Source organism: Atractosteus spatula, chromosome 11 (assembly GCF_055471065.1).
Source record: "Atractosteus spatula isolate fAtrSpa1 chromosome 11, fAtrSpa1.hap1, whole genome shotgun sequence".
Lineage (NCBI taxonomy): Eukaryota > Metazoa > Chordata > Actinopteri > Semionotiformes > Lepisosteidae > Atractosteus > Atractosteus spatula.
This window is the reverse complement of record NC_142716.1, coordinates 47,049,836-47,064,727: the sequence shown is the minus strand read 5'-3', so window position 1 is coordinate 47,064,727 and position 14,892 is coordinate 47,049,836. Positions and strand designations below refer to the sequence as shown.

At 42.8% G+C, this 14,892-nt stretch overlaps 1 protein-coding gene across 2 annotated transcripts in view; it reads left to right on the top strand.

Moving 5' to 3' along the window:
- stx8 (syntaxin 8) overlaps nt 1–14,892 on the top strand; it is a 52,903-nt gene that overhangs the window by 30,390 nt on the left and 7,621 nt on the right. The window contains exons 7-8 of one of the 2 annotated variants that reach the window (XM_088927983.1): nt 10,263–10,364; nt 10,651–10,753. In XM_088927983.1, coding sequence (XP_088784109.1) covers nt 10,263–10,364; nt 10,651–10,753 — 205 coding nt within the window. The remainder of the gene's footprint in view (nt 1–10,262; nt 10,365–10,650; nt 10,754–14,892) is intronic. The other variant, XM_088927982.1, reaches the window with a different exon arrangement.

Sequence of the window (14,892 nt, the reverse complement as noted above, 5' to 3'; positions counted from 1 at the left end):
TGTTTCTAGGCCCTCTTGTCATTTTTGAGTGTAGGAGTTTGAAATGTTCAACACTTGGTCGCTTAGAACTCAAAAGACTTAATATATCAACGTTGAAAAAAATAAGGACTGGATCCAAGAGGAAAGAATTGGCATTAAGAATTAATTCTTTTCTTGTTTGCATCTTCAGCACTAGGAGAGTAAGTCCAGCTTAAAGGAGATTTTGTCCCCAAATAGGGCTGAACATCTGTGAAATCCTTTCCTTGTGTGCAGGATTGTTAGAATTCTGTAGTGATGTGCTGCTCATGTGCAAATCTTCAAAGTCCCACTTACGGGTCACTTTGAAGTTCACCCAGTCACGCTGGAGGTGAAGCAGACTCTTTCTGGTCCCACTGTTAAAAACTCTGGCCTCTGCCGGCATTTCGTGAATGCAGCTGAGTTCCTGTCTGGCAAGTGGCGTGAGGAGCAATGTGCTACGTGTTGCAGGTCTTTGCTTTGAAGTGCGCTTTTTAAATGTGGAAAAATCTTCTTTCTGCATGAAGTCCTCGGCCATAAATTTAGGCCGAGCTCTTACTTCTTAAGTAACTGCGGAATATTGACTTGCCAAAGAGTCCCCAGGGACCATGCAGACATCAGCCATGTAGATGCCAAAATCCTTCCAGTAGTGGAACTAATTTCTCTTGTGTTCGGAGACTCTTCTGGGGAGCAGATGCTTCGAGGAGACACTTTAGAGCTTCCACTGCAGGTCTTGGGAGGCAGTGGGCTTGGCTTGTGGTAGGTGACACTGCCCTTTTGCTTCTGACCTCCTCTGGGGTCACTGAGAAGGCCGCGTCAGCCCAGTCCTTTTTAGGCTGGAATCCTTTTCGATGGAACTGCGTGCAGAAACAAACCGCACGTTGTAGGAAGCCCTATCTAACATTTATCTGTCCCCACTGATCTGTCTGTCCCAAGGAAAGTCACGTATTTATTGACTCTTGAGTGCTTTGAGTTTATATTATTATTGATGGTTTACAGCCACCTGGGTCAAATTAAACTGAATGCTTAATTTAAAGAGGTTAATCATTACCATTCGACTGACTTTACTGCATAGATAAGAGAATTTTCGTCTTTTACACTACAGGTCTAGGACGGGACTTAACTGAAATGTGCATTTTTTAATTATAATTGTCAAGTGCTTGTAATTCTTAGAAATTGACATGGCAAAATATCCAAGTGTGCTTACGATTTCTCTTTTTTTTTTGCTTGCAGTTCCGTTTCATTTTATGCATCTTGTTCAGAAGGATAAATCCAACATTCTTGCTATTTCTTATTTTGCTGGCACCTGGGGAAAACGTGGGGGAGCACAGTGATACAGTGCTCAGTGTTGCTGCCGCACAGCACTGGGACCCTGAGTGCTATCTGTGTGCAGTTTGTATGTTTTCCCCACATGTGTGTGGGTTTCCTTTGGGTGCTCCGGTTTCCTCCAACACTTCGAAGACTTGCTGGTAGGTTAATTGGCTTGTGGGAAAAAGCGGCCCTGGTGAGAATGTGTGTGTGTGTGTGTCCGAGACTTGTGTCCCATCCAGGTTGTATCCTGCCTTGCTTTCTAGAATGGCGTCCGGCTCCCCTGCAACCCTGAATTGGAAGAAGCAGTAAGAAAATAGATTGATGGGGGAAAACGTATGAGGAAGCCTTCAGAAACACCCCCATGTGGGCAGCCATGTGTGCGCACATACTATTGCTTTGTGTTGCTCATAACTGCACCTGCCACACTTAAGGGATCCCCAGCCTGGGGAAGAAAGACAGGTGTGAGAAGAATTAAGGGTGAAGGCTGTACATCGGGGGGGGGGGTTACCTGTCTCTCTCCTGGGCTGTAACATCCTCATCCTTCTGATTGGAATACAGGACTGTGAGCCGTGAATCCCCCAGGATTATCATCTAATGTTTCCTTATCTAATCTCAAAGTCCAGAGCAGGGACACCCAGGAGAGGAAGGTCAAATCCCAGCAGCGGAGACTGGGGGGGCGGGGGGGTGACGGTGAGAATACAAATGGAGGAGAACTTGCCTTCTGTGTTCTTCCTGTACTGATGTTCACCTCAGGTTTGGAACAGGACAGGTGGTAGTGTCTGCCGTTATTCTGTTAATGCATGAATAGAGAAAGGAGTCAATTTCAATTTTTAACTGTTCAGCTCACGGGAGTGGAATAATCCAGTTAAAGCAAGTTAAACTAAATCCCTGATCTTAGTTTATTTAAGTAGAGACTGCTCCTGTATACATTACTAAGGAACGGAGTCATCTGAGCTTCACTGGAGATTGTGATGTTTGACAGCAGGATAGGCAATAAAGTTCAAGTATTTGAATTTCCCTGAGCTACCAAAGTTTCCCACTATGCATTATAAGTAAGCGTTTAAAACCAAAGGCATTTTAAACTGCGATGGTCTGTCCCTGTGATGATGGGACTGCTTTCTTGGCCTTCTCTGGGCTTTCTGGCTTATAAGGACAACAGAGTCAATTCTGGAACAACCAGAACACAAGTCAGCAACTGCTGTGGAATGACTAGAAAACGCTAAGCAGAAACTGATAAAAATTGTACCAGAGTATGATTGAATATGCACCTTTTTTCTGGCATAGGAGTTCATGCACTGCTGGCTGTCTAGAGCCGTTGTTATTTCTGTAACTGCAGTTGTCCCTGTCCCTGTACCCCAACAGCAAAACATTTCAGATTTATTAAAACACTAGGCATGTGACACACAGCATAGTTGGCAAGCTGAACTGGAAGACAGCCCAACATTTGACTACACTGTATAATGTATATTGTTATTATAATAATCAAATTTAATTGTATATGGTCCCATAACGGATGTCTTCCCTATTTCCACCTCCAATTAATTAAGTCAGTGTAATTTAAGTAATTGTCATTCTTCAGGCGTCAATCCCATCCATTTTTGACTGCATTTGAATCACTCTGTTTAATGGTCTTAAATCCAGAATTTTGTTGCTTTGTGTGAAAGTTATTTCTAAATTTCTAAGCTTTGAGTAGGAGGATTGAGTTCCTTATCTTATTTCAGCAAGGCTTCATGGAAAGTTTGTTTACATGGTAGAAAAAGCGCAGGGCAGAAATTTCAGAAGAGAAGCAAAGCTTCTCGTAAATATAGTAATTGTCTGCATTATATCATCAAGTGCTCTTAGCACAGCTGGGCCAAGCAAAGTTCCAGTCACATCGAAGTACAGTATTTTCATTGGCAGGCTGAGTTCCAGCTACGCCAATTAGTAACATTGTCTTGAAACAAGGCTGTATCAAACTCTCCCCTGAATATTCCCCCCGAGAAATCATATGAGTAAGTGCAACAAAATTAACGCTGGTAGGTTTGTGTTTGAGTCCAAACAAAAATAAGCAGTGGTAAAGATTGACCATGGGAACAGATCCTGTAAAAACACTAATAGTTAATATCTTTGTATCCTGGTGCCAGTGGTGTGTCACTGTCTATACGGATCTCCTCTGTGAAATGTGACAGTATCACGAGCATGTCCTTTGAGGCTGACTGCAGATACTATGGCCATTCCCAGTAGTGCTCTTGTGTGTTATTAAAGTATATTTGACTACATATTTGGATACTGTGTTTGTACTTTGGACATTGATTTTATTTCAGGGGCCAATATTTCAAAGAGGTGCAAGATTTAGCGTGCCATGAAAGATATTTTTAAATCGTTTTCATTCATATAATTTGCTTTTTTGGAATCACTTTCCAAAGGGCTCAAGCATACCCTTTCTAACGTTTTCCTCTGAACTGTATCAGCTGTCATGCTCCTGATCTGTGAGTCGGCATCGACCGTCCCTTTATGGGACCACAGTGTCAGAGTATGGCGCTTGTACGCACGCTAGGGGCGGAGCGGCAGCTCTGTGGCTAAGGATCTGTGCCTGTGGCTAAAAGGTTGTCCCTGAGCAAGGCCCTTAACCCCAACTGCTCCAGGGGCGCCGTACAAATGGCTGACCCTGCGCTCTGACCCCAAGCTTCTCTCTCCCCGTCTGTGTGCCTGTGTGTCTCATAGACAGCAAGCTGGGAAAAGACAAATTCCTAATGCAAGGAATTGTATATGGCCAATAAAGTGATCTTCTTCTTCTTCTTGTAATGTGCCTCTGGCAGCCCATGGTGGCCTGTTGCCCAGTTCCGTGTCCTGAGAACAGCGCAAAAGGAAATCCCTCCCAGGCTGGACAGGCAGGCTGCTAACTACAGCAATGACAGGTCCCAGCCCAGTGGAAAGCACACACCTGAGAGCGGCACTTCAGTCAGCTGCACTTCCTTCCTGCTCTGCAGATCATCTCGTCCTTCTCTGGCGTCCAGTGCTAACTGGGCTCTGCTCGTGCTTGAACTTTATTTTGCGGCAGTAAGGGCTAGGGGTGCATTGGTTATTTTTTTCCACCCAGCTGATTATGAGATCATAAACTAAGGCGTAAGGAACATAAGGTTATAAATGAGAGGAGGCCTCATTTGGTTGCTAGTAGCTTTTTGATTTGAGGATCTCATCCAGCTTTTTCTTGAAAGAGAAAGAAGTCAGAGTATGGGCTTCTATGCCATAGCAGGGTAGGTTGTTCTAGTCTCTCAAAACCCCTTCTAAATGCACTCCTACATTTTCCATTTATGTCCTCTGGTGTGTGTTTGATTGTTTGTTCCCAAGAAGTCCATTGTGTTGTGAGGATTTTGAAATCTTGATAATATCGGGGCCCCTTGTAGTCCTCTCTGTTCAAGGTTCAGGGCTCTTAGCCTGTCAGCGTTTTGCACTCCTTTGAACCCAAGATTGTAAAGTCCCAGCAAATGCTCTGCTCCACTCATAACCTTGGAATAAAGGCTGGTTCTGAATCTGAACTGTGTGTGTCAGAGGTATGACAGTGCTTGGTCTCCTCCCCGCCCTAAGCTTCCTTTTTAGGGAGTGAAAGACATTGCCGTGGAAAGTGAATCTGTTATATTTTCGTGATTAAGACCGGAAAACCATGAGGGTCAACAGGATACACATATTCTGGGCCGCCCTTCCTATATGCTGAACTTTTATTAATAACTTCCTGTATTATACGTATTTTGAACTTGGAGGAGCTGCATTTGTTCATGTTCTTTAACTTAGCCTTGAGGGCATAATTCATTCAGTTCAGGTAAAAGCGACCTATGAAACACAACACAAATTTACACTCCGTTGATTTGTCACAATGAACAATTTTCATCGTTCACACTGTATGATGGTATCATGTGTAACATCTGTTGCTCTGGGTTGTGAGACGCCAGTGGTTGACGATCTAATTTTCCATCACCCTGTCTGTGTACAACAAAAATGAAGTCTGCAGAGAGGGGCAGCAATAGAGCATGGTGCTGCATGGTTTTTGAAATGTAGAATTGTAGCGAATGACAAAGATTATTTCATCTTGAAGATCATCTGTAACCTATTGGTGTCTCTGTTTTTGATGTGTCCTGTTTCATGAGTCACACACGCTTTTTAAAGCTCACATGTAACCAGGAATTATTTACTGATCTTGTGCAGAAAGTCTGTCCCACAGGGCTGTTCAGTTCAAATCGCTGACTTTCACATCAATTTGTGTGTCTGTCTCTGTTGCATCATTTCCCACGCAGCAGGGCCGAGGCTGTATCTTGGAAACACCTGTGCGCACTGATCAGCTTTGTTTGTGTCTGCTGTTCCGCCCGCAATCCAGTCACACAGTGAATGAACCCATGGAAAACGTTCGTTTCTGAGTGATAAACTCAAGGGCCTGTTTCCTCTTCTTATGGCTGGTTAGAAGTCTCAAGAACAAACCACCTGCCTGAGGAAGAAGTTAGACAAATAAAGCCAACATTTAAACCATAATAAATATACTGCAGGAAATGTAAAATTCATTCTGTTTCTCTTGCATGTGTTTATTAGACTATAATTTGGAAAGAGGAAATGTGTGGGGCAAGGGGGCAAAGATGTAGGGGAGACACTCAGTTACTGTTTATTTTCTTGATTTTATGGAAAGTATCTGTTGAGCAGAGTTTCAGTAAAAGCAAACCAAAGAGCACAATGAAAAGTGCTCTCTATCTCTGCTTCCATATACCATATATATTTTTGTGCCTTTGACTACTGAGGTAGTCAAAGAACCATATGGCACTGTTTTTGGTCCTGCTAGCAGTATGTACCGTTCCCCTCTTTGTGACATTTTAAAATAATGACTGTTATAAAAACATTTAATAGCAACCATTAATCTACATTTACTAAAGGTTTGGGACAGTAATTAGATTCGGTTTTTAAGTATGATGAAAATGTTACTCAGAGATTAATTTGTTGCTCTATAAATTATTTCCCTCATCTCTGCAAGACTGCAGAAGGCACTTTGTGGCTCATTTGATGTTTTTATGTATATTTCTACTTGTACCCCATAGTGTATAGTAATGTGGTATATCGTGTGTCTAATGGTTATTTAGACAGATTGTGGACTGAAGAAATTAGTGTTTAATTATTACTGCCATGTAATTCATGTTTCTCTGCTGTGGAATCCCTCTCCTTACAGGCCATAAAAAATAATAATCATTTCCAATACTGAGGTATTCATTCATGATGTTACATATTTTAAGTTTAAAATCAAGAAAGGTTCAAGACGGATATTAAAAGTTCACGTCTATCTGAGTACTTTTCAAATCCAAGATACTTTGTTTAAAGAACATTTTGAATGTTATGTGTACTGAGGTGTTACGGAGAATTATTCTTTATTTTTTGTCTATTTTGATTAATTTCATTCCACCGTCAAAAACCCAAACCTGGATGCAGCATCATTTTTTTCTGAGCTTCTGTGCGTATCTGGCAAGCTACCATAATTATTTTTTTTCTCCTGTTTTTTGAGGGGACGCTTTGTTTCAGGCAGCCAGTAATAAACTCTGTTTCTAGGCATGGTGGTTGAACATGGTCGTTTGCTTTTTCAAAGCGAAAGCTGAACATGAACTCGTTTTTTATGAAAGAAGCTCCCATCTGCACCTCATTGCAGGGCTCTGGTTGAACTGTGGCCTCTGCTGTAGCGGCACAACATTGTCCAAGCGCATGGTTAGCAAATCCTCCTGTTGGATGGGGGATGGGAGGAGAGGGGAGGGAGTGCAGAAGCTCTGGTCACTGTTGGCAGACGAAGGGAACTGTTTATCAGGCTTCGTCCTTGACAACGATGGGAAACTTGAGTTGTGATGGGAACCTGCGACACACGTTTTTCTTTTCAGATGCAAACGTCAGATGGCTAGTGCTTGCTCCGGACAGGGGTATTGTGTGGGCTTCCTGTCTTTCCAATCTCACAAGTGTGATAGGGCCTCAAGAGCTGTCAGCCCCTTGTCACTGTGGTCGTAGCTGAAAGCATGAGAGAGCCGAAAGCGATGTGGACCGAGTCCGAGAGAGCATGTGCATGTTCTGTGGCTTCTGAACTTTATCCAGTATAATACGGACAATAAACATGCCCTGTAAGTTACAAACTCTTGTTCTTTCGTGGAATGGGTGATTGTTAAATCAAAGCAGTAAATAGCTATTCCATTTCTGTCCCATCACCACATTTGGATGTTTCTAATTATGTAGTTCGGAGGAAAGCAAATTCCCTGGCCACTTGCCACGTGAACCGAAACCTGTTTTTCTTTCAGGAAGCGTGGACCAATGGAGCTTTTGTGGATGCCATTTTTTCATTTCAGATTGATGCCTAATGGCTAATTCTGTGACATCTGAGAGGCTGGAGATCGGTGTTTTTTATGACGTCACAATATTATATCACACTGCCTTTCTTTGCTTCAGACGCCATTGATCTATTTACATCGTTTAAGCTCATAACCATTTTTCCTAATGCCAGAACGTTTTCCCTAAGAGCCGGCCGCGTGTTGCTCACAAACAGAACACACTTTTGCTAACGTGTCCACAAAACGTGAAACGAGTGGCATTTTGAGTTCGGAGTCCTGGTGGGGACACTCACTTATTTTTATGGAGTGAAAAATGATCTAAGATTTAAGGTTGATACGACACCTGACTGGAGGGTTTGGATTCTTCTGGCAGGCTGTGCCTTTTGTCTCAGTCATTTATTTCTAATTGAGTTTAGGTGGTCCATATTTTTAATCTTCTCCTTTTCCACCTCTTGTTTTTCGTGTTAGAATGAACGGCTTGTTCCTTTTGGAACGAGATCATTATTGCAAGAGAAAAGACTCACTTCTTTTTCTTGCTCACACACAACCTCAGAACTAAGAAGAAAATCTGGCATGTTTTGTCCACTGAGTTCTGTTACATTGTTACTCCTTGTTTTCCTTCGATTCTGTTTGACTTTTTTCTGTGATTGTTGAAACCTCTTCCAAAGTATGAACTTTGCTGGAAAATAGCTTAAAAACTGAATTCTATTGTGGGAGTATTACCACTTGGCCCATAAAGAGATGTGAAAAGGGTCAATTAAATGGATTTTTTTTCTTTTAAGGAAATATCTGTGTAGAAGGTAAAGTCATCTAACACATGGAATTTTGATTTTTTCAAAATTTATACATTTTCCACTATTTTCATCTTCATATTCCATATTGCAAACATTTGTCAAAATGTGTCAGAGTTGCTCTGAGTTAAATAAATTGAAGGCTTTTCTGATGGTGTGAAACCCATCCTGCTGCTCTATGGTTGAGCAGGCTTAAAGAAATCTTCTGACCTTTACTGTCTTTATCTCCTTTTAAAAGTGACAGGATTGATGTTCTTTGAGGCTGTCTGGCTGTCTCTGTCTTCAAAGATCTACCCAACAATCTGATTTTTTTCTCAAATACCCTCTGATCAATAAAACTGAGGTGATTGTGTCTATTCCAACGTGTGCTTCTATCAGCCAGTTCAGTGAGGTGCTTGGAAACGTGATGGCCCTGTTTGACATACGTGCCAGAAAAGAATGTACTGTAGCTCTCTACGAGCGTGAGACTTTCTGTCAGCAATATATCCTTTAAAGCACACTGGGAGAATGCACATTCTTGAAAAACAAAGACGAGAATCTGTGAACATTCACATTTATGTTCTTTATCAGTTCTTCTGGTTTCCATAAAACGTTTTTTGTAGCAGCAAAAGTCTGGTGGGTTTTTGCTCCTCAGTTCGTGAATAGAGATCTTCCTGTGATCACCGTAGTCCCCTTACTATGAAACATTTCAGTCTTCCATTCAGCTTTCTTTCAGGTATAACCCTTCTCTAAAATCCCTGCCATGTAACTCAGCTGGAACAAATTAATTTTCTCACATAGAGCATTTTTTAATTGCACGTACTGTACTGCATACATTAACAGTGGTAAGCAGTAATGGCATTTCTTCACTAACATTCAACAAAAGTGTTTTGTTTAGGAAGCTTTACGTGATACATAAAACAGCATTCTTCTGAAAATAAATATGGCATTTTGTTTTTGCTGCAGCACAGTCTCTTTGTGCATTTTGTTTTAGTTTTTGAGGTATAGGACAAGAACATGAAACCTTATCCAGCACATCCAGTGCGGTTGTGACCCTCTTCTGCAGTATTGACTTGAAATGATCAGCCTGCCACCCCTCCCACAGAATTCACCGCCCCGGGGTGCAGTCAGGAGGGGCTGGAGCCTCTCGTCGTGATTCCAGCTTGCATTGAGTATTGGCACCTGAGACTGCGTGTTGCACTTTTTAGGGCTCATGTTAAAAACTCGGATTAAATGCACAAATGACCTACTGTAGAAAACATGTAAGAAAATGGGTCCTGGAAGCCTCATATTGACCTCTAATTCAACACAATCCTCCAGGGCATCTGCAAGGCACGGGGGCCTGTCTTCAGGTCCCATTCTTGATCAGGAGAAAGACGTGACCATCTTTCTTTCAACCAGATTGTGGTACCAGTTTCTAGGCTAAGAGAGACCGCAAATGAAATGACTTTTATGGGATGGTGAAGAAACAAACCCATCTCTGTGTGCGTCTTGTGATTTATACATCTATTTCTTGAAAGACTAAGAAGCGGATTTAAAATATATTTAACTACAGCAGCTAGAGTTTTGTATGAGCTCCAGCAACATAGCTTTTATTTCCGTTTTTGGTTGTTTTTACTGTGTGGGGTTCTTATACCTCTCACTTTGTCTCTCAGAATAACCAGGGCTGCTAGGTCGTTCCAAGACTGTAAGTGTCTGTTTGGCTTTATTTCTCCTCCAGAAGAAGGAAGGGATGAGGGTCACTCTGGCTTGAAATAAGCCAGGCTCTTGTTTTTGCGGTCTTTGGCATAATGTGATTTTCAAAAATAAAGGTACTTCGTCTTTACTTTAATAACTTTGAATGTTCTCTTTGTGTTTTTTTTCTCCCCAGAGATTATCGATGACCTAACGCATTTGGTAGACCATACAGACGGCAGGATTCGCAAGGAAACAAAAAGGGTTAAAATTGTGGAAACTAAGTCCACTTCCTGTGGTATGCCATCTTTTAATTTCCTTCACTGAATTCCCTGTCCTTTTAATCTGCTCCATATTAATGATATCTTACACACCTGCCATTTTCATAGCACTGGTACAAGATCTGATGCACCAAAAACATTCAATTAATAGCGAATTAATAGTTTGTGGTATGTCTGTGATAAATTCCTCACTAGGAGCTCCGTTAAAGCTTCTTGTTCTGGGATAAGGAGCTCAAAATGTTGGAGTGGTAAGTAATACAGCAGCTTGCAAATACCAAGTGTTGTTTCCTGTGCCAATTCCAGATTTCAGGGCTGTAACTCCACCAGGGCAGTACTCCCATTTCTACCTCTATTCTGGAACTGTGCTTTTGATGCTCCCCAGCTTGCAGCAGTTCTTCTTCTGTCGGTACCTCATGTAGTATATCCCGTCCAGAATTCCCCTCCCGGTGACCCTGCCATGTTTTGCACCGGGAGCTCATGAAAAGGCACACGCCGAGTCTGCTGCTCTCTCTGTGCCGCGGTGTGAGCTAGGCCGCGTCCCCTGACTAACAGAGCAAAACTGTGGCTGTGGCACATGAGCTGATGGACGAGAGCCGCGCGCCACCGTCCGCAGTTCTCGGGGTGCGTTAGTGTTGGGGTGGCCCTGTAAGATGAAGAGGTCTCCCGTAAGACTCGGTACGGAGAGCAGCTGGCAGCACAAGGTGCTCTCTCCATAGGGAGCCTTCCGGCTCTGCAGTGGTGCAAGCAGGAAGAACAGGATCCACCAAGAGCATGGGAGTCTCGCTAACCGCCCTGAAAGCTGATTGATTGCTCTGCCATTTAGCCCACAAGGTGGCATCACAGTCTTAAAGCTTTTTTGACTAATTCTGGCTGAAACGGGGGTTAGTCTTTGCAAATTCTGTATTGTTATGACACGCATCTTTCAAGGGCAGTGACCTCTGGAACTGGTGTTTCTACCAGCATGTCCCATTCGTGTGGTAAGAATGCAGGAAAAATGAGGGATGGACTGCACTCACTGTTTCCCACTATAATCTGCTGGTGAAATGGTGAATCACATGGAGCACTGAAAATTATTTGGCCCCTAAGTTAAATGTTCACATGCTGGCATGTCTTTTTATAGAAAAGCATGTGTAATGATTCAAAATAGTATGACAACACGGCCGGTTGTTTCCCCTGTTGGTGATCATCCACATTTCAAAATTTAACCTGAATTTTCACTTGTAGCGTCAGGGCAAAGTTACGACACTCCTGTGATAAAATAGCGCTGTAAGGGCTCATAGCTGAATGCAGTGGGCATAAAAATGGTTGTGGATGTCTTGTGTAGAAAAAGAAAAAAAAAAGATGAAGGCACCTAGCTTTTCAAACCACCTTAACTATTCAGAGGTGCAGAAATGCAATTTGCATATGCAGCTGTTTAAATAGCTCCACTGATGCTGGCTTTCGCCTGATGGAGCCGAGGAGACAGAGAGTGGGCTAACTGGCAAAGCCCTGGGTGCACAGTACTTCTGCCAAGGTCATCCATCACTGCTTTCTGATGGTAATTAGAATTGTAGCTATGGTTAATAAGCCAGAACTGCGGGCACTGATTTGCCAAACACATTTAAGCAATTTAATTACAAAACACATTCTTAAGAGCTGGCACAGTGTCTGCAGCAATATATTATGTGGTATTCCACTGCTGAATGACCTTTCGACCGGGAATGTCAATGTGAGCGGTGTGTCTGAACTCTGGGCTCAAGCATGATTCCCGGCTTCATTGGGGCAGCCACCCCGGATCTGGAAAGGCCTGACATTAGATGAAACGCCTGGCAAAAAAATGTGAAAAGGGCCAGTAGTGACCATAAGCATATAATGTGAGATGTTTTGCACCTATTCTATTTGGAGGTAGAAATAATAACAATATTGTATCCAAAGCACACAATCCTGTGCGATTAGTGTTTCATCAGGGTCTTATAACAACAAAAGCTGGTGTTAATGAAGACCAAATATAGTTTTTGTATTGTGTTGTGTTATGTTTTGCGTAAAGGACGCAGAATCTTCGAGAAACATTAAACAGCGAAGCCGCAAGTCAGCTCATGGGCAATCTTTCTGCTCGCATTGCAGTAAAGAATAACTGATTTCTGTATTCCAAAACTGATGTTTCTGGTTCTCTAGGAGCCCATGTACATCATTTTTTGTCCTTTCTGAATTTAATATCAACTGTGATTGACAAGCAGTTCAATGAAAGTACTATAAATGCCACCATCAAAGACATGGAGCACATTTTATGCAGCTGTTAACAATGGCTGTTGAAACAGGGCTCACAGTATGTTGTTATTTGTAGTTAATTTACCATGAAGAACTTTGCACTGTGATTTAAATGCCATCTGATCTCCTACTGAGATTATAGCACCAAGGAAGAAACCTCAGTGTGTCAGATTTGTATTTTTGAAGAAGTCAATTAACGTGCCTGTAAGATAGAAGAGCTCTCGTGGAAGTGAGCGTCTGGGGGTGAAGTCAGCCTTCGTTACCAAGCACAGGGCCTCTTAATCTCTTGACTCTCATTTTAAAGTAGTGGTTTTTTACTCTATACTGGCTTTATTGGAAAAGGTAAAAGAAAAATTATACTGCTGGGGCCCCGAATGTGGGAGAGCGCGTTTTCTGGGCCTGGTTTTATTTGCCCAGCAAACCCACTGCTGTATTGCCTGGGAAATGCCGGCATTGTTCGGCTGGGGGACCCTGGTAACAGGCAGCCAGGGCTCAAGCAGTCAGGTCTGAAGAAACAACAAGATGAAGGTCAGCTAATATAACAGTTAATTCCATTTCCTGTTACCCATGACAGCTGCGGAGCGTTTATTTGAAGATCCCAGACCCCGAGTCACTGCGCACATTGTTAGGCCCGTGAGTGTTTTCTGCCTTTGCCAACACTTAAGGATATTAATGTATTCTGTGAGGGGGAGGCCAGGGGAACAGAAAATTCCCTTTTCTTATGAGCTCCCACCCTCCCCTGTTTTGTGTTTCACTTTTCTTTTCTTTTCTTTTTTTTCCCCGTTGACTCCCCGACTTTTGTTTCTTCTGCACAGAAGAGAAAATGGCGCATATCGCAGATTGGTTTTTGCATTTTCACTACGGTTTTAGGACTTGTGATCTGAACGACTGTTGCTTTTCTTGGCTGACGCGTGCTTTTAAAGCTTGATCAGACCAGAACCGGACAGGCTACTTTGGAAAAGTGGACATTGACTTTGGACGACTTTGTGGGCTCATTTTTACACGCGTCTTTAATGACATCCCTACGGGTCAGAAGTTGGTACCCGATCATCATGAGAGCCATCGTTCAAAAGGAAGAGTTGTATAGGCATTTTAAGCCATTGATTCAGAAGGTCAGAAGAATATTTTTTAAAGCATACTGCTTTCTCCTCAAAAATGGGCTGGTCAGAAGTGTTTATTCATCCAAAATATATGCTGTTTTAACTCCCAATTCCACTTGGGAGAACACACAGAACTTGCAGGAGTTTTGCTGGGAGGAAGCTTGAGGACTTCTTGTTTTCACAAAACGAAAGGAACCTCTGACCACTGTTGAGTAGGTGCCATACCCCCAGAGCTGCTTGAATGAACATTAAAAGCTGTAATTTGCGAGGTGATTTTCCAGAGGTAATTAAACAATTAAACAAGGCTGGTGGTGGAGAGGAGGGAGGGGAGAGATTTGGTTAATAACGTTTAAAAAACACTTTTGCACCTTTAGTCGCCTAAAAGGGATTTTCACTCGCACTTAGATAAATTTATAATATGCTCTTTAATCCCGTATGGAAATGTTAATGAGATGGAAACGGCCAAAATACCTCTCTGGGCTTTGGAGAGCAGGGGAATGAGTCTCAGACTCTCCAGTGGGGTTTCACCAAGACACACAAGAAGACCCTTTGTTTTCCTGTTTAATAAGCCAGGGATACAGCCTTTAAACCACAAGAGCACTGAAAGCGAAGGGGAGAAAGCGGGAGAGAGAGAAGTGGTGGTGGTGGAGGAGGCTGAAAGAAAGAAATGCTGAAGGGTTTGTCGAACTTTGTGGGCATTATCCGTTTTATAATATGGGGGGGGGGAAGGGGGTCTTGGACTCACCACTGCAGGGGTTGATGCAATGGACACTCGCACTGAAGGTGGAAGCACAGCACTTCTGAAGGCCTTCCTTCGATTTTGACTTAATTAAGGAACTTCATTCTTTGTTTCTGGGAGTCCCATTACGTGCTGAGCTCCAGCCCCCACAGTGAAAGGAGGGGAGAGATTCAGGCTGGGAAGTGTATGCACGCCAGCTGCCATTGTGTTTTTGTTGCCAAACTGAAGACGGGAACAAGTGCAGGCTGGGACTTGCCAGGGGTCATCTTTTTTTTTTCTGAAGGAAAAGGGCCGATATCTCAGGGTACAGGCACAGCCAGTTTGCAAACATTAGTTATGAGCAGAGAGCAGCAGTGCAGCACTGTACAAATGAACCGGGAGGAAATAATCGATGTGGCGTTCTGTGTGGAGCTCATCTACACGACGGTAGTCATACAGCACTCATAGCTCTTCTGTGAA